The 26,416-nt window shown below is 32.3% G+C and overlaps 1 protein-coding gene across 1 annotated transcript in view; it reads left to right on the top strand.

Annotated features, from left to right (window-relative positions):
• Positions 1-26,416, top strand: part of LOC127860025 (transient receptor potential cation channel subfamily M member 1-like) — an 86,237-nt gene that overhangs the window by 59,780 nt on the left and 41 nt on the right. Inside the window, exons 18-26 of the mRNA XM_052397741.1 lie at positions 3,919-3,950; positions 4,582-4,603; positions 5,808-5,839; positions 6,648-6,699; positions 11,765-11,796; positions 11,941-11,962; positions 14,348-14,379; positions 14,949-15,003; positions 19,494-26,416. The exon at positions 19,494-26,416 is cut by the window's right edge and continues 41 nt beyond it. Of these exons, the coding sequence (XP_052253701.1) occupies positions 3,919-3,950; positions 4,582-4,603; positions 5,808-5,839; positions 6,648-6,699; positions 11,765-11,796; positions 11,941-11,962; positions 14,348-14,379; positions 14,949-15,003; positions 19,494-19,535 (321 nt within the window). The 3' untranslated portion in view covers positions 19,536-26,416. The remainder of the gene's footprint in view (positions 1-3,918; positions 3,951-4,581; positions 4,604-5,807; positions 5,840-6,647; positions 6,700-11,764; positions 11,797-11,940; positions 11,963-14,347; positions 14,380-14,948; positions 15,004-19,493) is intronic.

The following is a 26,416-nucleotide window of genomic DNA, read 5'->3' as shown; positions in this document are numbered from 1 at the left end:
CAAATTTTATAAGCTTTCAATTCCAACAAATACCAATCGTTTCGCTTGACTACCCTTGAAAAAACATAATAGTGTTTTATACTCGAAATTGACGTATGGCTGTGTATACCAAAACGTTGTCAGAAGTATTGACACCTATATACATAGTTGGTCCGCATAACAAGAATGTATAAATTGGACTTTGGAACGTTTGTTCTTTGCTAATTAATTAATATATCCGGTCATGCCAGATTGTGAACATGTAGTTTTGGATCGGGCCGCACCTTAAGCAAATTTATAGAATCGTTATCAAAATAAACGTGTATACAAAATTTAAGTTAAGTTCAAACTGTGATCTACTCTTGTCAGCCCCAGTTATATGGGCCATTTGGGGTCAATACGTATTCAAATACAGGTAATCACCCGGGAGGGCTTTTCTTAAATCCACCCACAGGACTAGGATTTGTTTGTATCCAGATGAAGAAACACTATATTTAAATGTTATCGTAAATCATCTATAGCGTACTTCTTTGTTATAACAATTAGCCAAAGTGCGATATTGTTGTTCGAGCCACTGTACTGCGTGTGTTGGTTGTAACGATATGCCGTTCGACGCATTGTGGCCACACTTGTCGCTTCTCAACTTATTTGTATGGTTTAGTGCTATACACGATTGGGTGGATTCGAGTTACCTTAGGCAAAAGAACGAGCAAAGAAGCGTTGTTCCGTAAAGAAATTAGACAATAAATACACACAACTAGTTATCGATGTACATTTGTTTTGAGTTCGATAAACCACATCTTAAATACTTGTATACAAAATATTTGACGTTTGAAAATAATTTATAAGTATAAATACTATGCAATTTAAAATGAGCAACACTTTTGTGTACACAATTTTGTTCAACGTTACCGAATTAAATAATATATATCACGATAAAACAATGCCTGATTTCTCGTTGTTGAGTAATAAATACAAATATGCGTTACCTCATTAAGCTCATTGTATAATTGGATTTTAATTTTGTACGAACATGTTTACATATTAAAAGGAATCAGATTCTCAACAGTAACGTTATCATTGTGTTTGAACAAATAAAAGATAGTAGTTTTATGGTATATGGTTATACAAATAAGTAATAATCGATTTGTGTTTTCCTCATTTATATTGGGCTAAGGTGAATACCAGTTAATGTCGTGTTGTCATTAATTAAACCCAGCAGAAAATAGAGCTGGTCATATTGGTACAATTATAATATGAAAATGTTTATTGGTTTAAATTAGGGGTGGCAACGGTTAATCGGTTAACCGGTTATCCGTTTTTTTTTAAAGAGGTTAACCGGTTACAAAATTAATATTTGGTTATTCTTGCAGAAAACACATTTTTTGGTTGAACGCAATAAATGCTCAATTCGTTAGTTTTGTTTTATGTAATTTCACTGTATTGGCTAATCCGCTTATCTTATCGCAAAGTATCGTCAATTTCCACCCCGTAATGCCCCCCTGTGGATCAAGTGTGTAAATGTGTTGACTACCATTCCTTGTTAAATCAATAAAGATTGCCACTGTGATTACACCCGATCACTGTTGTTTTAACAAGTATTGCAAACTTAAACGCCCCTAATAAAGACATTGAGTATAAACAGGCCTTAACAACAGAGGTTTGGTAACCAATATGCCCATTGCAAAATATACCATTGCTTGATAAAATCAATACAGATTGCCACTGTGATTACACCCGATCACTGTTGTTTTAACAACTATTGCAAACTTAAACGCCCTAATAAAGACATTGAGTATAAACAGGCCTTAACAACAGAGGTTTGGAAACCATTATGCCCATTGCAAAATATATTTACGCGAATTGTTATTTATCAGCAAACTGTTAATTCACGTAATTCTTAAAGGATATTGAGTGTTAATAAAACACAACATAATTCAAATTATGCACTAGCTAGCTTTTATTGATCAAGACGTAGAACAATAATTATGTGTAAATGACATGAAGGTAATATTACAACAAAGAAATATCACAGTTCACCGACATGGCTTTCGGAAATGACTGTGTATTAGATTCACAATGTATATTATTAAATTCAAAATTTGAATTCCTAATTAAAAGGACCAACCAAAATGTGTAAAGAAACAGTATTTAATTGATAAAATTGTTAACGTAATTATGTTACAAGACAATCAACAAGACAGAGTATATTTGCATACACATGAAATTATTTATAAACGTATACGTTTTTCGGATGTGTTTTTTTCTCATTTATGTGGTACATAAATGGTACAACGCCAGTTGGTTAACCGCTCGAATATCGAAACAGGTTAACCGGTTACGGATTTGCTTAGGTTTGCCATCCATTGTTTAAATCCGATTATGTTGGCAGCGTTAAATTATTCGCCAAGGTCACCTTTTCAGTAACGTTTATATTTCGAAAGAATACCCACCAATGTATGCCTATACGCTACCCTTTATTAACGCTCTTTGACAACATGTGTTCATTATGCTTACGGAAGCAAATATGCAAATAAATGTGTCACCGTGGATTTTTGTGACTATTGTTATTAAGGTTGGCCTAAGCCTCTTCTAAACGACTTAAACAAAAACGATCATGCTGTTTTGTCCATTGTTATGTCCAGTAGCTACCCCAATGAATAACATTTGAAATGTAATGCAAATATTTATTGAAACCTAATATTGCGCTTTAATGTTGATTTATTTATCAAATTTCTCACTTCTATAAGACAATTTTACGCTTAAACAACTATTTAAAAAATAATTATCAATCGCTTGCATGCACATTTAAATCATCCGCAGTACATTTTTCGTTGAACGATAAGTTGTTTCATTGAAATGGCTTAATACACAAACAAAACCAAATTCGACGATTGGCTTTAAAAATGCAGTCGTTAAGTGTAAATTCTTTAAAACCTATGTGTGTAAACAAAGGTGTTTGTTAAATAGTTGATGGTTTAATATTTGTAAACATAACATACTTGTATTTCGTGACTCAATCAATGTTATGGTGATACTAGCCTTCTTTGATTATATTGCCATCGTAGAGGTATATTTGCTTTGTTGACATCTTTTTTCACTAGCATTATGATTGATTTATGGAAAATGCTTCTCCAGAAAATATTACCGTGCGAGTTATTTTTGTTAACATCCGATAGTCTTGTCTATCAAGCAACTAATCGATTACCTGTACAATACAGCCCACGACATACCACACAACATCAAACATAAACATATCATGAAAGCTGGAGTCGCGGTATTAAATCGGTCTATGCCTAACGTTGGGGTCTAAACAGGTTGCAAGAAAAAAATCGTCTTTCATAAATATTTCAACTGGTTCATACGCGTATACAAACAACGCATAAGTATATACCATTACACTTTAATGCTGTTGTGTAAGGCGAGTAATTAAGGGTAAATTACCTATTATTGTGCACTTTTATAGTGTATAGGACAAAAGGTATTCAATAAATTACGTCCTACTCAGTTTCAATTTGAAATATGTTTTCCTTAGTTATATATTATATATAATTCGACTTAAAGTATGCTGTATAATTGATGATTTTTTTAAATTGTATTCCTGAATATTGAAAAGTCACAATGTAGACCACCCATCCTTTCATTGATTTGTTATAACATATTGCAAATGACGAGAGAAGTTTAATCGCGTTTGTCCATGAGTTGATTGTAACGCAGCTCCAGTGTTTAACACACGTGCACCTCGCCTTTAACATGTATTGCACATACTGGCAGTCAGACAAGGCCGAGGATTTTAAAATTATATGTGTTTTCAATGTTTTTTTTTTTCGAAACGTACCTTTTATTATTCGAATAATGTTTGCCTTTGCTACCACGCTACTCAGCTACTCTATTGCAATACTGTTTTCTTAACCATAATATTATAATATGATATTGCAGGCTGAGAGGGAGGATGAGTTTAGACGCCTGCTGTACGTATACATTTTCTGTTCATTTATGTGCGGTTATAATTATGTGATGTGAACATAAGTTAGTTATAATATATTTAACACTCTCGAAACATTAAACAACGTATATATATTCTTCTTTCATTCTTGAAAAAGTAAATATTTAAGACCATTAACCGAATTAATTTGTATTTGCTAATTCAAAAAAACACGTTATTATGTTCTAAAGAAACATTAACCTGTAGAACAATTGTATATATATTGTTTGGCTATGATTAAATACTCCTGTAACACAGGCCAACTATTTAAATATTACATTCACATAGTAAATTGTCAAAATCTGAAAGCAATACACGAGCCAGTATTTACTTGAATATGTAATCAACAGGTGTGGTCAACAATCCTTATTTTTAAAAGACCATACGCGAAGAAAATCGTTTTAAAAATAATGAACATCCTTAAAACATTGACTATAAGACAATCGCATGTAGAAATGCTTTTTAATACTGAATCTTTTTTGTTTTGTAGAATGATTAATATACAAATTAAAGATGTAGAGTTTTAGACAGTTACATACAATCAAAAATTACTAGCTTGCATAACTATTCGATAAAAAATATCAACTCGATTTGAATGTGTTTTAATTCCATTTCAGGCGTAATCATTTGAAAAAAGAGGTAAGTCCATTACACTATTGTGTATACCTTATTGATCTGCGCGAAAAAACCAGAAAGGCGTTTTTGAATAGTAAAGTACTTTATTCAACTATTGCAAAGTTTTCTTATTTCTTATTTTGTGTTTATGTTGGTTTGTATTGTGCTGTATTGTGCTGTTTTGTACTGTTTGGGCAATCGGTCACTTGCCTTAAATAAAGGACCAATTAAGTGTTTTAATGAAAATTCAATACTGCTCCAGCAGCTGGAGTTTCACTTCTTTATATTGTATATTTAATTATAAATTGGTATTCATATTGGATTGTAAAATTTGTAAAATGGTGTGGATAAGTGTTATTAAAAAATATAATACTTTAATTTAAACGTCATCAATGTATAAAAAATCATGAAATCGTTTGCATTACTTTACGTCCCTATTTCCACCTTAATCAACAAAAGTCTTACTAATCGCACACATTTATCAAAAGGACTTGTCCGCTTTAACATTCATATTTAAATGATATCAGGCGGTGAAGTTTTAGCCTGTTCGTGAAGATATTACGATGACTGATCAATATGGAATACAACAAACACATTTTTAACTTCAACATAATGTAACGTTAACACATGTAAATGTGTTGATATTGTAACTGAATCTTAATAAATTAGAATGCATTTTTATGTTGTATCTCATTCGTAGATTCGGAAAATCTCGGCTTGACTACTGATGAAGGCAATGTACGAAACATGCATATTGTTTAAGTAATTAAATAAAACAACAATGCCGTGATCGTATGATACATTATATTTAATTATCATACTTAAGTTGGTAATCGTTTGTAGTAGAAATTTGGTGAACAATTTATTTCTGAAAAGTTTGATATATGGTTGTTAAGAAATTTTTGACTTTTAACTTGAAGTGTGTTCCGGACATTCGCTACGCAACAATTTATTGGCAAAGCGTTTATCAGTGTCCTTCAGTACCACTTTAATACACTCAACATATTAATATGATACAATATGTTCAATCGCACTTTGCACATGAGCTTGGTGAATTGTCAACTGCGGTAAAATCTTAACTTCAGCATATGTACATCTTACCACTGCCAGGATCACTGTCTTATTTAAACAGTCCATGTTCATGTCTCCTTCAAAATGTGTAAGCATAGTTCATAAACACTTAGTATTGATTCAAAACCTTAATAGGGTTAATATGCTATCTTTACAGGCCGAGAAAGAGGAGGGATTCAGAAATCAAGCGTACGTAGGAACTGGATTTATTACTTTGGTGGGATTAGTGCAGGGTTAAACACGTACAATTGTGGGTTTACCGTTATTAAGGATTGAGTTATAGTTTGCGTGTGAATAATTTGTTATTAAACACGATTAATAACAGCAAATATTTGTTTAGAAATCTCACAGACACTACACATAACTAGATATACTTTGCAAGTAATAATACACTCATGTTTGAAGTGAACAAACACATATTGAAAACATCGCTTTAAAATAAATAAACACGCCCAATATAATATAGTACAGTCTGTATCTTACATTAATCAGTTTAGTAAGGTTTTCAATTTATTGTTAAGGACAATGCAGTGTTGAGATTTCATAGTTCACATGGCGCTTGATATTCATGAAGACATGTTGAACTTATAATTAAGTAGATAACATTTAAAGATCATAGGGTTCGTATTATAAAACTGTTTGTGTTCTATTTCAAATATTTTAGTACTCTTTAGATTTTAATAATAGATAGGTGTGTATTCAGACACATTATTTTGAATAACACTTCGTATATGTTTTACACCACGTTAACGCATTATTTATTTTGATATATGCTGTATACACATTATGTCGGTCGCATCGACGTGAAATGTACCAGCTGTTTTTCGGTCGTTTTAAAATTACTCTATATTTTGTAATTATTGTGTAATACATTTTTACATTTGTAAAATGAGGATTAATGGTTAAAGCCAACGTAAAGAGTAATCTATTAAACAAGTCCCGTAAAAGCTAAACATGATTTAGTGTCTGTGTACATTTTAATTCTTTAAATCTTCAGTCTGGAATGTTTCGATGCTCTGAATAAGAAAGTTGATGGTTTGGAGACGAAGGTATGGTTTTTGTTCTTTTTCTTGCATGTAACCCTCAAATACACAGATATTAAAATGTTAATTTACTGATTGATTAATCAAAAAAAAGCTGTTTTAAGTATCATATATTTAAATAGTTTTTACTGTTGACTTGTTTTCCTGTTTCAAAGTTAAAACATCATGTGAAACAGAGCATCAACGAGCTCGAAGTATACATCTGTAAAAAAAAGTAATAACGTCATTGACTCCTGTCACGACGGTGTGATTCAAAGTGTATGCCCTTCGAAAGGGATTTGTTCACATTTTTGAAAACATACCATTCGTAATGCCCATGGAAAAAGTTCCATTAAAGAACTTAATGTGTATAATATTCAGACAGACGAAATAACCATGCTGACACAATAACAATTCATTTAGGGTTGATCATTAACATAATTGGTAAGATTTATGAACTATTAAACGCTTTCTATCGATCATTTGAAAATGCGTCTAATTATAATATACTGTTTTCAATACTCTGTTGCACGTAATACCAATGTTATGTTGCATAGGCTTGTCGCCTTATTGACGCAACCTATATCATCTTTGCATTGGTCGCAGTTTCAGGTCGTCTTGATAATGCTTCAAAAGTATGCATTGTCGATGCATTCATATGTCGAGCTTTACGAATTCATCATTTATGTATTTGGGATTCAACCCTTAATATGATAATACATTATGTTGTCTACTTAAAGATTTATGTTGATTTTGAAGTACGTTATCGTAATTTATTCATTTAACACAATTTCGTATCGTGCACATTTAATTTGTAGAATAAACATTATCAATTTTTAACACAATGCTAAGATTTATCTTTCACCCTAGATTGTTAGTATTTATTGAAAACTTCCTGTGTATATGTGAAGTGAATCGAGTGGAACGCATGATGAAATCGAGATCAGTTTAAATGAAAAGTCGAACATGCATTTAATTCACAGTTTTAGGTAAACTTTGAGCTCTGTTCGCAGTAGTAACACAATGCATCTTTTGCTGAAAGATACTGCGTATCTATGCAGGAAACATTTTAAAATAACTGTCCACGTCCGATAAATGCAGCGTTAGAGGTATTTTGCAAAAGCAAAACAGTTCAGATATTTTTAATATGTCACATTTGCGCTTTCGGTGAGTTTTTGTTTAACAGATAATACTTAGCAAATACATTATTATTACTATCGTTAATTTTTAACGAACATGTTTACATATTAAAAGGAATCAGATTATCAACACTAACGTTATCATTGTGTTTGAACAGTTTTATGGTATATTGTTATACAAATAAGTAATAATCGATTTGTGTTGTCATTAAGTTAATCCAGCAGACAATAGAGCTGGTCATATCGGTACAGTTGTAATATGAAAATGTTTATTGGTTTAAATTAGGGGTGGCAACGGTTAATCGGTTAACCGGTTATCCGTTTTTTAAAGAGGTTAACCGGTTACAAAATAATATTTGGTTACTCTTGCAGAAAACACAATATTTGGTTGAACGCAATAAATGCTCAAATCGTTAGTTTTGTTTTTATTTAATTTCACTGTATTGGCTAATCCGCTTATCTTATCGCAAATTATCGTCAATTACCACCCCTTAATGCCCCCCTGTGGATCAAGTATGCCATTATGTTGACTACCATTGCTTGATAAAATCAATAAAGATTGCCACTGTGATTACACCTGATCACTTTTGTTTTAACAACTATTGCAAACTTAAACGCCCTAATAAAGACATTGAGTATAAACAGGCCTTAACAACAGAAGTTTGGAAACCACTATGCCCATTGCAAAATATATTTACGCGAATTGTTATTTATCAGCAAACTGTTAATGCGCGTAATTCTTAAAGGATACTGAGTGTTAATAAAACACAACATAATTCAAATTATGCACTAGCTAGCTTTTATTGATCAAGATGTAGTACAATAATTATGTGTAAATGACATGAATGTAATATTACAACAAAGAAATATCACAGTTCACCGACAAGCTTGCACAAAATGTCAGAAATAACTTCCGGAAATGACTGAGTATTAGATTCACAATGTATAAAATAAAATTCAAAATTTGAGTTCCCAATTAAAAGGACCAACAAAATGTGTAAAGAAACAGTATTGAATTGATAAAATTGTTAACGTAATTATGTTACAAGACAATCAACAAGACAGAGTATATTTGCATATACATGAAATTGTTTATAAACGAATACGTTTTTCGGATGTTTTTTTTTTCATTTATGTGGTACAACGCCTGTCGGTTGACCGCTCGAATATCGAATCAGGTTAACCGGTTACGGATTTGCTTAGGTTTGCCATCCCTAGTTTAAATCCGATTATGTTGGCAGCGTTAAATTATTCGCCAAGGTCACCTTTTCAGTAACGTTTATATTTCGAAAAAGTACCCACCATTGTATGCCTATACGTTACCCTTTATTAACGCTCTTTGACATCATGTACTCATTATGCTTACTGTAGCACATATGTTATGTGTCACCGTGGATTTTTTGTGACTGTTGTTGTTAAGGTTGGCCTAAGCCTCTAGTAAACGACTTAAACAAAAACGATCATGTTGTTTGTCCATTGTTATGTCCAGTAGCTACCCCAATGAATAACATTTGAAATATAATGCAAATATTTATTGAAACCTAATATTGCGCTTTAATGATGATCTATTTATCAAAGTTCTCACTTCTATAAGACAATTTTACGCTTAAACAACTATTATGAAAATATTTATCAATCGCATGCATGCACATTTAAATCATCCGCAGTACATTTTCGTTGAACGATAAGTTGTTTCATTGAAATGGCTTAATACACAAACAATACCAAGTTCGACAGGCGGCTTTAAAAATTCAGTCGTTAAGTGTAAACTCCTTAAAACCTATGTGTGTAAACAAAGGTGTTTGTTTATTAGTTGATGGTTTAATATTTGTAAACATACCAAACGTGTATTTCGTGACTCAATCAATTTTATGGTGATACTAGCCTCCTTTGATTATATTGCCCTCGTAGAGGTATATTTGCTTTGTTGACATCTTTTTTTCACTAGCATTATGATTGATTTATGGAAAATGCATCTCCAGAAAATATTACCGTGCGAGTTATTCTTGTTTGCATCCGCTAGTCTTTTATTTAAAGGCATTGATCAGTAATATGTATACTACAGCACACGACATACAACAACATCAAACATAAACATAACGTGAACACTGGAGTCGCGATATTCAATCGGTCTATGACTAGCGTTGGGGGTTCAAACAACTTGCAAGAAGAACATCGGCGTTAACAAAAATGTTAACTGGTTCAGACGAGTATAGAAACAATGCAGAAGTATATACCAATAAATTGTAATGTTGTTGTGTAAGGCGTGCAATTAAGGGTAAATTACCTATTATTGTGCATTTGTAGAGTGGATACGAAAAGATTGCATTCAATAAATTACGTCCTATTAAGTTTCAATTTGAAATATGTTTTCCTTAGTTATATATTAATTATAACTGACTTAAAGTATGCTGTGTAATTGATAAATTTAAATTGTGTTCCTACATATTGAAAAGGCCACCCAACCTTTCATTGATTTGTTATATTATATGTTAAATTACGAAAACAGTTTGGACCATGAGTTGATTGTTACGCAGCTCCAGCTTTTTGCATACGTGCACATAATAGCATGTATTGCACATACTGACAGTCAAAAAAGGACGAGGAGTTTTAAATTATATTTAAATTATATTTAATATGAAAACAACGCTAGGTTACATACAACTATGAAAATAAATATTCGGAACCGAAATTTCCAGGGGTGGATCCGTACCCGCGAATCTGAAGTTGGATCCGATATCATCGGATATTTCGGGTACCCGTTGCAGCCCTATTAACTACTCAACTACTCAACCAAACAAGTGGTGGTCTGTCTATTTGTATGACCAGTAGCTATCCCAATTAATACCATTTGAATTGTACTGCAAATAATTATTTAAACCCAATATGGCGCGTTATTGTTGATTTATTTATCCGATTTCTTAACATCGATAAGACAAGTGTACGCTTGTACAACTATTATGAACATAAAAATAAAACGCTTGCGTTCACACTTAAATTGTCTGCATTACATTTGGCGTTCAACAATTAGATGTTTTATTATTCGCATAATACACAAAGAAATATCAAGTTCGACGAGCGGCTTTATAAATTAAAGTTTCAATTCCTTAACACATTTTATCAATACCACGATCGATGTTTAAAGAAATTGTGTTAATTTTTTGAATACAGATACAAATATATAAACATAGGTGTTTGTTTAATATTTTTTTACGCCGTGAAATTCAAAACAATGCATTAAGCTTTGTAAAAAATACAAATTTTATTCAGTAACTTATTTATTTACTCTGAACAAAATTAATTTATAAAAAAAAATCAATTATCATTTTAAAACGATATTGAAAAAAAAAGAAAACATCTGGTTATTCAGTTTGTTGTATGTCGTATGCCCTAGAGCACATAGTTCGTGATAAATGCCCAGGGAATGTTCATCTCGTACAAGAGACTTACCGGTATCCTAACCGCGGTTGCTGGCTTGCTATCAAGTGATTTAAATGACTTTGGTTACGTTAATTGTTTTGAGGCCGTAATTAATCGGTTTGAACAAATTATGTCCCCTGATCAGTAAACAAAATGCTTACGTAAAGATGGTTAAGCCGCATTCGTTTAATAGCCAAGCAACACATTTAAATTAACAATTATTACCTCAGTGTATATGTGATTAATTGTTCATTACTGGTACAGTGACCCTGGTAGTAATACGTATACTGCATAATGAAAACACTTTCGATATAATTGCATTCCCCGATATATTGACATATAATTTCGCGTAGTATCTATACTTAAACTGTTATTAGTAATCAATTAGCTTGATATGTTCATATGAGAGATGTTTTATTTATTGTGTGTTTTGCACATTTTTTTCTAAACCATTTTCACTGCTTGAATTTACCATGCATGTTCTCTTGAAATGACACATAATTCTAATATATAGTGTAATATATATTATGCAGGCGAAACATGAAGAGGAGTGTCGTAATACGATGTAAGTTATGCTATATGAAATCAATTATACTGATGGTGTATCTATTATAAGAATATTGTAAACAAATGGATTATATGCGATGTTCACATATTTACTTTTTTTCGTAAATGTTTACTTAAACTAGTTAGTTGTTTCATATTTCAGGATGACTAAGATGATGCAAGCGGTAAGTTAAATAAAATAATGTCTTATAAAATATATATTAGAATCAAGAAATATGTGTGTTTTTAGACGATGCACTTAAAATTGAGCACAACAATTTTGTAGACAATTTAGTTCAACGCTACCGAAAAAACGATATATGTCAACATGATTAATATTCGATAGTTGTTAAATGATCGTTCAAAATAATTATTTCAAATCAACGCATTAGATTGACATTATTTGACCTGGTTCTCTATATATACGGTCTGTTTAAATAAGCCACACCAATATAGGTTACCTCATAAAGCTCACTGAATAATTTTAAAATAATAGTTAGCAGAATTGTTTACATATTAAAGGAATCATACTCGCAATATAAACGTTCTCATTGTGTTGGATAAAAAAAAAACTAGCATATATAGGGTATATACTAATAAAATGCAAGTCCCGGTCAAATAGCCGGAACACACTAGTTTAAATTAAACAAAGTTATACCTCATGTGTTAAGTTGCACGTTAGGAATAATTGTGAATGTGGCTTTAATTATTGTTAACATTGACATAACACGAGGATCTCTAACAGTAGTAATTAATGCAACCCAATTTACATAGAAGCCGCAATAGAATCTTTGTTTATAAGATGTCGATGTTCGAATCTCGTATGACATTTAATGTATTTCTATTTTAAATGTATGTGTGATGTCTCTCAATTTATTGTTTGTGTTCCTATGTTTGAGTTTATGCACTTAATAACTAACCTTAAACTAAACAATGCTTTACCTTTTAATTATGATTGATTATGGTTTTGCTCATTTATTAGGCCAAGGTGAATAACAGACAATGTCTGGAGGTCATTTACACAAACAAACCAGACATTGGAGCTGGTCATATTCGTGCAGTTGTAATATTTAAATCCGTAGTATTTGCAATCCGGTTCTGTGGTCAGCGTTAAAATATCCGACAAGGTCACCTGTCCAAATCAATTACAAACATAAATTCCGAAGGAGATTACACCAATGCATTCCTATAAGTTACCCTTCAAGAAAGCTCTTTCAAATTAAAAATTTGGAAAACATGTACTTATGTATGAACAATGGTGAATCTTATTTTATTTTTACGCATAGAAATGCAATTGTATGAAACTATGTAGAAATAACAATTTTGTACTTTGTGACTCCAAACAATATAAATTGAGTAAACAAGTATCAAATATTTTTAAACGAGATTGAAAAACCAAGAAAGTATCCGGTTCTTGTAAGTCAGTGTTTTGCATGCCGTATGTCCGAGAATGCCCGAGAGCAAATGTTTTGCGATGAATGCACACGAAATGTTCATCTCGTACAGAAGACGGGTCGGTATGGTACCCGCGGTTGCTGGCGTGCGATCCAGTGATTTAAATGACTTTGGCCACGTTAATTGTCTTGAGGATGTAAATATTGTGTTTAAAAAGATTGTCATCGGATTAGAAAACACCGTGCTTACGTAAAGATTGCCAAGCCGCATTCGTTTAATTACGAAAATAATACTTTGTTAAAATCGTAAAGAATATTAAATATACTTGTCAGCTTTGATTATATTGCCCTTGTAGAGGTATATTTGCTTTGTTGACATATTTTTCACTTGCATTATGATCCATATATGAATAATGCTTCAGCAGAAAATATTACCATGTAAGTTATTCTTGTTTGCATCCGCTAGTCTTTTATTTAAAGGCATTGATCAGTAATATGTATACAACATCAAACATAAACATAACGTGAACACTGGAGTCGCGATATTAAATCGGTCTATGACTAGCGTTGGGGGTTCAAACAGCTTGCAAGAAGAACATCGGCGTTAACAAATATGTTAACTGGTTCAGACGCGTATAGAAACAATGCAGAAGTATATACCAATAACTTGTAATGTTGTTGTGTAAGGCGTGTAATTAAGGGTGGATTACCTTGTATTGTGCATTTGTATAGTGGATACGAAAAGATTGCATTCAATAAATTACGTCCTATTAAGTTTCAATTTGAAATATGTTTTCCTTAGTTATATATTAATTATAACTCGACTTAAAGTATGATGTGTAATTGATAATTTTAAATTGTGTTCCTACATATTGAAAAGGCGCGCTGTAGACCACCCACCCTTTCATTGATTTGTTATATTATATGTTAAATTACGAAAACAGTTTGGACTATGAGTTGATTGTTACGCAGCTCCAGTGTTTAGCATACGTGCACATAATAGCATGTATTGCACATACTGACAGTCAAAAAGGACGAGGAGTTTAAATTATATTTGTTTTCAATGTATTTTTTGAAACCTACCTTTTATTATACAAATTATGTTTGCCTGAACTACCACGCTACCCCATTGCAATACTTGTTTCTTAACCGTAATATTATAATATGATATTGCAGGCTGAGAGGGAGGATGAGTTTAGACGCCTGGTGTACGTATGCATTTTCTGTTCATTTATGTGCGGTTATAATTATTTGATGTGAATATCAGTTAATTATCATATATTTCAGCACCATTGTAACATTAAATAACGTATTCTTAGGCATCTTCCATTCTCATAAATTGTTAGTTTTTAAGACCATTTACCGATTTAATGCGTATTTGCTGATTCCAAACAAACAGGTTATAATGTTCTAAAGAAACATAAACCTGTATAACAATTGTATTATATTGTTTAGGTATGATTAAATACTCCTGTAGCACCTGCCATCTAATTAAATATTAGATGCACGTAGTAAATTGTCAAAATCTGAAAGTAATACACGTGTCAGCATTAACTTGAATATGTAAGTAACAGGTGTGGTCGACAATCTTTACTTTTAAAAAAGACCATACAGGAAGAAAATCGTTGTAAAAATAATGAACACCCTAAAGACATAAAATATAAGACACTCGCATGTAGAAATGCTTTTTAACACTGAATCTTTTTGGAAAGAAAGTACAACGTAATATCTCTTCTTTCTTTAGACGCTTACTAATGTGATATCCTTCACGTTTCAGTCTGGCTCAGCTTAACAAAATGCAGGAGAGTATAGACAACCTGCATAGGAAGAAGGTATTGTTTTACATTCAACAAGACTACTTAGTTACTAGTTCCTATTGATATATCAAATTAACAAATCTTCTTGTGCTTTTCTTAAACAAATGCAAGTGTTTCCGTTAAACCATGTTCCGAAAACAAAACATTCCGATAAAGAATGTCAAATTTATCTTAATATGAAAAGCCCTTTTATTAGACCTTTGTATATAATGAATATAACATATTTCAAAATACACATTGAGTTACTATATACGCGAAATGTGTAAGTCGAACTATATATCTAGGAGCCATACGATGTAAGGACATAGGATTGTGCTTCATGTTTGAAAAACAAAATGTTCACTGCTGAAGAAGTAACCGTGTCATTTTTTAGAGAGTTCAGTTAATGTTTGTTGTATGAACAATATGGTACCGTTATCTACATACGGCTTAATTTGACTTAATAATTTATTAGTCTATATAAATGCAAATTTACTGTTATTGAACGATACGTTGTATTTTCATAAAAGTGCATCTGCAGTTGCGCTTCTATTGATGGAATTGTGAATATGACATTGACGTCATGATTATTGTTTGTATTAATATTAATCAGACATTATTTAAAGGGGCCTTTTCACAGTTTTTGGCATTTTTTTTAACTTATTCATTAAATGCTTTATATCGATAAATGTAAACATTGCATCGTAAAAGCTCCAGTAAAAAATCAAGAATAAAATTTAAAAAAGGAAAAGAACATTGCCCGGACCAGGTTTCGAACCAGTGACCCCTGGAGTCCTGACAGAGTCCTGAAGTAAAAACGCTCTAGCCAACTGAGCTATTCCGCCGAGTACATATACTTGAAGTATTTTATGCCTTATATAAGCAAACTTCGTAGTTTCACAAAACTTAACGACAAAAACAGAACTCTCCAAATTATTCAATCGTTTCGCGTTGCAACGCTTTATAATTTTTAGGTTTTAAAATCGTCAAAAGATGCATATAATGGCTATATTAGACCATGGTAAATGTTCAGTATTACTGTTTCCTCACAAATATCATAACTAAAACGAAAATTTGCGAATCTGAAACAAATTTTTTCAATTTTGTCAATTTACCAAAGCGTGAAAAGATCCCTTTAAGGGGCCTTTTAACGTTTTGGTAAATTGACAAATTTGAAAAAAAAAGTTGTTTCAGATTCGCAAATTTTCGTTTTAGTTATGATATATGTGAGTAAACAGTAATACTCAACATTTACCATGCTCTAAAATAACCATTATACGCATCGTTTGACGATTTAAAAACCTGAAAATTATAAAGCGTTGCAACGCGAAACGATTGATTAGTTTGGGGAGTTATGTCGTTGTCGTTATATTTTGTGAAACTACGAGGCTTGCCTATATTAAGTACAAAATACAACATTCATTGTATGAGGTAGGATTGCCGAGTGGTCTAATTGGTAGACTTTTTACTCCAGGTCTCCAGGGGTCAGTGGTTCGAGCCGTGCTGAGGGTTACCTTGTTTTTCGTTTTGTAATTTCATTCTTGATTTTTTATTGGAGCTTTTTAGATCCAATGTTTACATTTCTCAATATAAAGAATTGAATGACACACGTCAAAACATGCCAAAATCTGTGAAAAAGGCCCATTTAAAGCATCCTACCTACTGTTTCATGGTCACTTGCCCTTAATTATGGCCAACTAATTGTATATAATGAGAATGCAATACTGCTTCAGCAGCTGGAATTTCAGGGTCACTTGTCCTTAAAAAGGGCCAACTAATTGTATATACTGAGAATGCAATACTGCTCCAGCAGCTGGAGTTTCACTTCTTTACATTGTACTACACTACCGAAGGTTCAGTTCATCAATTAATTAATGTCGTTACCAGCTCATTGAAATGAATATTTAGAAATGACATCCGAATCGAGATACCCACATAGGAATACTTAAGCGTCACTTACAAAATACCGAAGATGCCATGTGTGAGTCGACATTGATATATTGTCTAACATCCCCAATCACAACACGAAACTGAAAATATATGAATCGATCAAAGAGTAGGCTCTGTCATAAACAAAGGTTAATGCAATACAAGAGGAGATGCTGACGACAAAGCAACTATCAGTTGAGAAGAAAATTAAACTGAGAAAATGCTTACCGGGACCAGCAGCGTCAATCCAAACTTACCACTACGCCGTTACACTAGCAGAAACAATCCTTTAACCATAAACTATCGCGCAACCAGTGTACCCTGACTTAACAAACTTTGAAAATAAATGCTACCTTCGTTTGACGAAGATCTTTTTAAAAGGCAGTTTTTAAAATTCATCTGAATCGGCCATTTATTTGATCTACAATTGCACAGACGTTCAGAAGTTTCCCTACCTGCAATCACAACTACAGGGTGCCTTCGTGCTTACAATTGTGGATTAGCGCTAACAAACGCCACCTTTTCATGGTTTATATGCCCGCTGCAACAGAAAATTAGTCAACCACATCGGTTTACACCTGGTTAAATGCAGGCACCTATCGAGCTACCAGTTCCGTGCAACACTTTGAAAAGCATGCCTATTTTTCATTATATAATAGAAACTTACAGAATAGGTATTAAGTCGCTGGGTAAGCGACACAAGCGGATATAGAAGTATTTGAGTTCGTGCCCACATCATCGTTCTACGCTGGATAATAATTACAACAACACCGACAACATAACAAAAGTCACACTGCTGCAGTTTTATTTGCGTTCTCTGATGACAATTATAAGCCAAATGGCCCTTTTATCTTAACTGAGATAAATACCAGGTTTAAATTGTCACGGACTTCATCAAATTTCAAAGTGTACATCTCGCTTTCAATTTTCGAAAAATAAATATTATACGAATATTTGTATTAGCGGTTACCATCACGGAGCTGCAAACAGGGCGTTCGTTCGGAAACTGACTTTTTTGTGTGCGGACCAGATATATGGCATACGTGTGCATAGTATTTGATGAAAGCCACACAATGCGATAATACACGAGATTGTATGTTAACTTTAAGTACAGCCCACTGGAATGGAGATCATTAACTTGTCAACATTATGAGATAATTAATTGCTGATGCAGCTCTTGGAGACAGCTCCTGGATCGTAAAGAATTGACAATCTGGTTAATTTGGTCCTATCAAAGCTTCCGAACCACGTCTTTAACGTAAATAAGTCACATGTAAACGTAGAGAGTTAAGTTGAGCGATTGTGGTTATTCGAATGTATTGGAATCAAACCACCGACTTAATACGTACCAGCCGGCGTCAATCGAATGCCCCGTCAACAAATACACCGCAGCTTTCCCTTGGAAAGCCGACCAAGAGCCGTCACCGTCACTCTTTAAGTTATCCATAAAAAGTCGAGAGTACTATTCGACGACTACGCCGAAAAACAGAATAGCTCAATCAAGCGCGAAGAGATATCATTGCAAATTAGGAAGAATCCGAACCTCCGTAAGCGATCATAAATTACAGTCCCGTCATGAAAACTCCCGTTGGTGTACACGATTGTAGCTGAACAGATTCGCTTGACCATCCCAGCCCCGAAGACAACCTACAGTATGCACCCCCACTACTCAAGAATTGGAACCTAAAACAACTAAACGTCTGATTTCCGGCCGGAGAGTTATATTACAGTCCATGGTATCTGGTTGTGAAAGTGGAGCTCATCGCCGGAAGAAACAATCTTACACATTAGCTCAAGTGAGGCTCTTCCGTGCGATTACTAAGAGGTCTATTTTCAAGCTTTATCTGTTAGAGGTTACCAGTGACAATGAACGTTCGAATGATGTCTAATCATTAATTTATGGTCATTGTCATTTTCATGTGAAATTTAAACTGTTGTGCGGCGCCCAATATGTTCAGATTTTATAACGCTGCGATTGTGATTGAGACATCGACGTCCTCATCATTGTAATTGCTTATATGAATCGGACGTTATTCAAGGGTCGAACCTAAGAGACACGTTGTACTTAACTTGCGAAGTATCAATACCTTCATTACATGTAATATTTATATAACCATGTAGCATACTCTGGAGAATTACAAAATAATTAAAACTTATTACATTTTATTTCTATTAATAGTTTTCTTCTTCCACAAATCAATGCAGCCAATATTCTGGACGCATGAGTGTATCATGCATGTCATACATATGTTAAAAATGTACGACATTGTCCATGTGTAATGTATTATTTGCGATAGCCAAGCCTCGCCGATCAGAGGTTCGTTAGAGATAAAAGAAATGTGCGAAAAAAACCTCTTATTTATTCGCGAACTGTTATTCCCTCGTGCAGCAAACCAGAATACAATTGTATTTGCCTAATAGATAAATGATTTCGCTGCATATGTTTATACTCAGACCGAATTCTGAAATATATTAATAGATACATAGAAAATAAACACATTGTAAGAATTATAAAAGCGCTGCCTCAGAAGTGTAACTGAGTGTTCATAGTACAAATTTATTATATTATAATGAAAATATATTGTGTTTGACTTCAGGCTGACAGCGAACATAGGGCGGATAAAACAACGGAGCCGTAATGTTTACTACAATCACCGGGCAATTTTGATTGCTTTTTATACGCCCGTCTTTGACGGGACGTATTATGGTATACCCCGCGTCTGTCCGTCCGTCTGTTAATGTCGTACGCTACGTCAAATATCCTTTGACAGATTTTCTTCAAATTTTAACACAATCTTAATATTGATAAACCCTGATCCCCTTTCGTTTTTGACGGAATTCTGAATTGTCGTTCCAGAGTTATGGGACTTTGTTCGTCAAAATTTCGTGATTTCATTGAATGTCCTACTGTAGCTCAAATATCCTTCGATGGATTTTTTTCAAATTTCAACACAATCTTAATATTGATAAACCCTGATCCCCTTTCGTTTTTGACGGAATTCTGAATTGTCGTTCCAGAGTTATGGGACTTTGTTCGTCAAAATTTCGTGATTTCATTGAATGTCCTACCGTAGCTCAAATATCCTTCGATGGATTTTTTTCAAATTTCAACACAATCTTAATATTTATAAACCCTGATCCCCTTTCGTTTTTGACGGAATTCTGAATTGCTGTTCCAGAGTTATGGGACTTTGTTCGTCAAAATTTCGTGATTTCATTGAATGTCCTTCCGTAGCTCAAATATCCTTCGATGGATTTTTTTCAAATTTCAACACAATCTTAATATTGATAAACCCTGATCCCCTTTCGTTTTTGACGGAATTCTGAATTGTTGTTCCAGAGTTATGCGACTTTGTTCGTCAAAATTTCATGATTTCATTGACTGTCCTACCGTATCGGATTTACCATGTTACAATGTTAAATTATCAAGTATTCACATATTCAACTGGATGAGATTTGACTGGAACATTGGAATTCCATACACGCATACATATACTCAAAAAAAGATATGGTATGAATGTCAAGGAGACGGCGCTCCATGCTCATGTACTTATAAAATAAACCATGTATTCAAATACAAATAAACTGAAGTAAAAAAATGATTCAAAGGGTTATTTATTACCTTACTACTTCATTGGCGAACGACGGGCGTATCATGCGCTCATGGCGCAGCTCCTCAGTTTATATATGTTGCACTTAACTATGCCCGAACAATGTATTACGTCTTCAACTACGAACACTTCACGTTAATTTTAATACGAATCGACTAGAGCATTTCGTGAAGTGTGTATTCCATTATTTGGGTCGGTGTATTTGCAGTGTATATACATGCTTGCTTTTTGATTCTCATTGTATTTATAAGTTTTTGTTTTCAATGTATTCAATGTTTGCACATGTCGTTAATATTCGGTGTGAATGTAAATGAATTTAGAGAATGGTGAAAACGAACAACAATAGCTTCGGTACAATTATTTGCTAAGGAATTGCGTAATCATAAGACAAATCACGTTAAAACTGGCACATTAGTCGGTCTATATATTGCATATGATATCGACAGTGCACATTCAGTATTGTCTGAATCTGAGGATATGGTGTATATTCTACAGTTTCGTACTATTACGTGGCCAAATGTATGTATGTATACCTTTATATTGTTGTATATTTCTCAGTGCAGTTGTATAATTTTGGCATTGGAAAATGTGTGTGTTCAATGAATGTGTTTGGTATTGATTTCTTTTTAAAAGCATTAATTTTTAATGGCACACAATGGTAGTGATAAAAACTTTTACCATGAAGGATACTTTTTTAAACGCTATCGATATTGTTTGCCTTGCAGTGTATTGTTGCTTCATAAATTGTGTGCCTCCTATGATATGTTAAGCATTTCTGAATTTGCATAAATGTAAATAGTGTATAAGCGTGTTAATTTGTGTTCGTCCTTTGATCGTTGCATCTAGGGACATATATTATTGCAATCATAGATATGTATCCAAAGGCTTCTAAAATAAGTTTGTTTTAACAACACGATCATCATTTTGATAGCACGAAAACCGTTTAGTATGCTCTCAATACTTAATCAAACAATCATAAGATTAACATCTTCTGTTTTACCTGTTTTGGGCATTTAAAAACTGGGACATTTACCGACACATTTTGTCACAATAAAATTTCGACTGATGCACACACTTTAAAGTGTGTTTCTCGATACTATTTTCAACATAACTTTAATTTTTGTCTACGTCCTGGTACTCCTTATGAAATGTATATAACTTAATGTTCAATATACCATACAATATACATCATTATTTTGTATTTTTAGCAGATGAAAATAAAAGTATATTAAAACAAATGCGCAATTAAATTGCAAATGTAATTACGTGCCATTAATTTGAAATGTAAATGTTATTCATATAACAATTTAAATGAACAACTATTTTTAATGCAAACCAATGTTTGTTATGCCATATAACCTACATCTGTGTTTTCATACTGTATGATTTGTAAAGGGGTATCTTTTTAATGTAATATTGTTGTTTGATAAGATGTTTAGTTTAGGAGTATATGTGTTTTTATAAAAAAAAGTGATGTGATAAGCAGGTAGTTACATGTAGCGACTGAATGAAAAGAATTGCTCATAATGAAACTAACAATTAAAGTAGTACCATTTCATATAATGTGTTAATGTGTGTCTTAACCTATAAATTTTTCGTTGATTGAACTTATATTTGTGTTATATATTTCATACATAACTGATTTTGTACCAAAAAAAAAGTTTTGTTGAACTGTAGTGTAGCTGTATTCCTACGTATTTACCAATTTAACCTTTCATTTGAGTTTCAATTTTCTTTGGGTTTTAGTTTTCAAGATCTTATGAAAACATTACATTTTATAATGTTTTTATAACGTGCGTTATTATCGTGTAGTTGCATTATGTATTATTTCTATATGATGTAACATGGACAGTTAATTTAACATATATGATTTTAGATAGGTGCATACGAATTTAGTATATTTGTAGTGTTGGATTGTTTACAAATTCTGATAATAAAAACAGTAACGACCGAATTCATCATGTTTCATGATCAGCACATTTCAACCAATTAACAGTGCAGTTCTAAGTTCATTCATGAAATATTTCAACAGATGTTTCTTAAAGTTCTTCATATATGTCTTTGAAAAACTATAAATTAAATGTTTAATTTCCATTTAGATTCATAAACATAAGTTATCTACTATTAACAAGCGCCTCATTGGGGTTTATACGCATACGCTAGTTTTATATATTTGTGGTTTATCCTAACGCAATAATGTAATGAATCAAAACTAATGTCCAGCGGTGTATCATGGAAAGCTAATGCAGTCGGTAACAGATTAACAACGCTCACAATGAACAATATAAGTCCATTAAAACTTCACTGATCTTCTTAAGAATGTACGACGTTTTAATTTTAAGATTAAGTAACTGATTATGTTTAAAAATCAACATCACGAATACCTGTTTAATTGTATTATTTTACTGTATAAAAATAAAATATAGTTTGTTGTTTTGATGTATTTCCGCACTATAACTAGCGTGTGTATGTTATTTGTATGTGTAATGTGTAAGCTAGTATAAACCCATTTATTCCTAGCGTCTAGAAAAAAGGCCTTGGCAAACAGCAATGTCTCATCAGGGTCTGCGCTATTTGCTTAAAGGAATTTATGTAAGAAATATTCTAAATATACAAATAAATATACTAGACATCCTTAATTTTGGAAATAAATTGATCCAATTTAAAAGGATGGAAGAGTCCACTAGGCATTAATGGGTTAATAATGTACATTACTTTATTTATATTGTTTACTGATGTATGTGTTGAGTTTAAAGTGCGTTATTTTCAGATTTCATTGAAATATGCATACACTCAACTATCCTTGTACACTTGTAAAGTTGGATCTTTCAATTCTTAAGCAGTGTACGTAGGCGTTTATGCATTTATGAACAAAATAACATAGATTTACATGTTGCACAAGTTGCTGATGTGTTTGTTAGTAGTAACACACACAAGAACACAATGTCTTGGTCTATATGTTAAGTTTACGAGTATAAAAGTAATTATAAACATTTGAATAACTATAAGATACGTAGGAAAAACTGCACATAGCAAGACTAATATAAAATTAGTCTGAACGCAAAATCACCAATTATTCAATATGTTTTCTTTCAATAGATTTTATTGGTCGAAATGTTTTTGTTAATTCACCACATATATATAATAAGAATTGTGTCATGTGTTTGCCTTTGAATTTTGATTTTATAACAATTATATTAAGGAGAATACAATTTATGCAAACTAAATTTTACTATTTAATGGGTAACGACTATTTTGCTGTCTGATATTTTATTTTTGACTTTTTGCATGTTACTGAAGGAGCTATATTTGCATTTCATAATAATACTGATGCATATTATAAGTTTACGAGTGTAAAAGTAATTCTTTGACACCTCTGTGCTTTAAACATGAATCATTTGAATCATTTTGATAACTCTAAGACACGCAGGAAAAATGCACCCATATAACAATAGTCGAGACGCAAATTAACAAATTATTCAATATGATTTCTTTCAAAAGATTGTCAAAATGTTTATGTTAGTTCACCACACATATATACTAAGTATTTGTTAATGTGTTTGCCTTTGAATCGTAACTTAACACACACGTGTCTATTAACGCGTTAATTAAATACATAAAGTTATTATTATTGTATAATACTTTTGTTTGACTTGCTGAGTGAGACTGCAGGAGATATATTTGCATTTTGTATGATGCATTTTTTCTTAGCGTAGTAAACATATATACTACAGAAAATGGCGCATTCAATTAATTTGCAACCGATGGTAGTAGTATGTTTATGTTTGTATTACTCCTTCTTTTAAGTCTTTTGAACGAAATGAGATTGCATATTAAATCATGCAATCTTGATTTTATAAGTAATGTTTACAATTGTATTTGTATATTGTATTATGTTTGTTTGTCGTGTCTTGACTAAGCAATCACATATGTGGACGTTTTTAATTGTACTTGAACTTAATGTCATGCGTTTGCGTAAGATCTTTATATGAAATAATCTTGGATGCCGTTATAAAAAATAACATCGCAAAAGGGGAGGATTGATCAAAGGTCAGTAGTATCATAGTAGTCAAAAACATGAACGGAAAATGAGGGTTTGACTGAAGTTGTTAGAAACAGGAACTCGCTTTACGAACTGGTTGCGAGTGGAATTTTAAAAGAAATTGCATGAGTTGTATCTTATGTTTTTTGCTTAATGATTTTGAAACTGAGCACCCACGTGTTACGCACATAGGATATTTATTAAGCATTAATCTTTGCTTTTTGTTCAATATGTGCAGGCGGTTCATACATTTCATAGGAAAAGAATGCATATGCACATATAAACATTCTATAAGGACGACTGTCCGTATACAATACACTTTATAACACCTAGCTTTATAAATTTAAAACGCCCCATGCGTGATTGCAATGAAATATGCATACATTTTAAATACTTGTATTATTCTCATTATCATATGTAGTAGAAATAGTATATCGTGTGTATTGTGTATACCGTATAGTATATTATTGAACATAGTTGTTCTAACGTGTTTACCAACAAACCATAGTGCAAATAAACTTATATCCATACATAAGAGGTCTGTTTTGGTCTACAGTTAAACGTAAAATTATCGTATTTATGTTCAATTCTATAACTAAACATTATACATTCAAAAATTACACAAAAGTAACATTTAATTGGGTTTTATCTATTAAAAGCGTACGTAAACAACTATGGACTTAAGTTTTGCTTTAATTGCACTATGGTTTATTGAGCAATTTAATCGATTATTATGTCTTTAAATTTTAAGGTTTTGAGTCTTTAGGTATAAATAAACGACCGACCGGTTATCGAGCATCATCATTCGCAGATATGAAAGTTCAGATATGTTCGTATGCGTATATTCCAGATTAGTTTTTGGTTTTCAAATTATTCATGACCGTGTGTTTTGTGGTATGATCAAACAAATGCTTAAACAAATATTAAATGTGGCATGGTATGTGTTATAATCCGATAGTTAAATAATAAATACCCAAAGACTCAAAACACATAACTGTGTGCTCGAAGTGTATTGTAGTAGCTTTAATGACATATATCTTTTATTTTCTTAAGGGGAATGTTCACAGATTACCACGAGGATACAATTTATTGTTCACGCATATTACATGACATATTACACATATATATATAATAGGAGCGGCATTATAAACACACATAGTAGTCATCAGTTTAAATTGATAAACTTGCAAAAATAACGCAAACAAATGTAAATTATTATTGTAACTCCTATTTTAATTGAAGTTTTGGAAAACACGCGAATCAGTTACAAAATAAAGTGAATGGTAAACAATTAACGTATTAATGCATTATGTCGGCATAGACGAAAGGCAACTAAAAGGTAACCTCGTTCGACCTTTGATTGGCAAGAATTAACGCCAAGAGGATGCATCATTGAGCTCCCTCGATATGCTTTTATTGTACTGCGTATTAAATGATTAATGAAAGTCCTTAAAATTGTCACGCTTAGACTAAGCATGATGAACAAACAAAAAAACTGTGAGCATGTCCCATGAATTACTTATACAATTATTATAAGATGTTTTTGCAAATGGTGTTTTGAGGCTTTATAAAATTAAAACGACTATGCCTTTAATGTTGTATTATTAAAGGGTTCAATACATAAAAGTCCATTCCTCATAAGAGAACATGAAAATGCATTTCTTAGGTTTCTACCAAAACCCAATAATGAAATAAGGAAATTTCAAGATTTATAATTGTGTAATTCTATTTCTAGAAAATTGTCTGCGTGTTTCTTAAAAGCGTTTGAAAAGCTAAAAGGCAAGCGTTACCGAAATAAAAATATTTTTGTTAAAAGCCTCAAGATGCCATGCCATGTACTCAATATTTAAATGTGTATGCATGCATA

The sequence above is a fragment of the Dreissena polymorpha genome, chromosome 15 (genome assembly GCF_020536995.1).
Source record: "Dreissena polymorpha isolate Duluth1 chromosome 15, UMN_Dpol_1.0, whole genome shotgun sequence".
In the NCBI taxonomy this organism is placed as follows: Eukaryota; Metazoa; Mollusca; class Bivalvia; order Myida; family Dreissenidae; genus Dreissena; species Dreissena polymorpha.
This window is presented reverse-complemented; position numbering and strand designations above follow the sequence as displayed.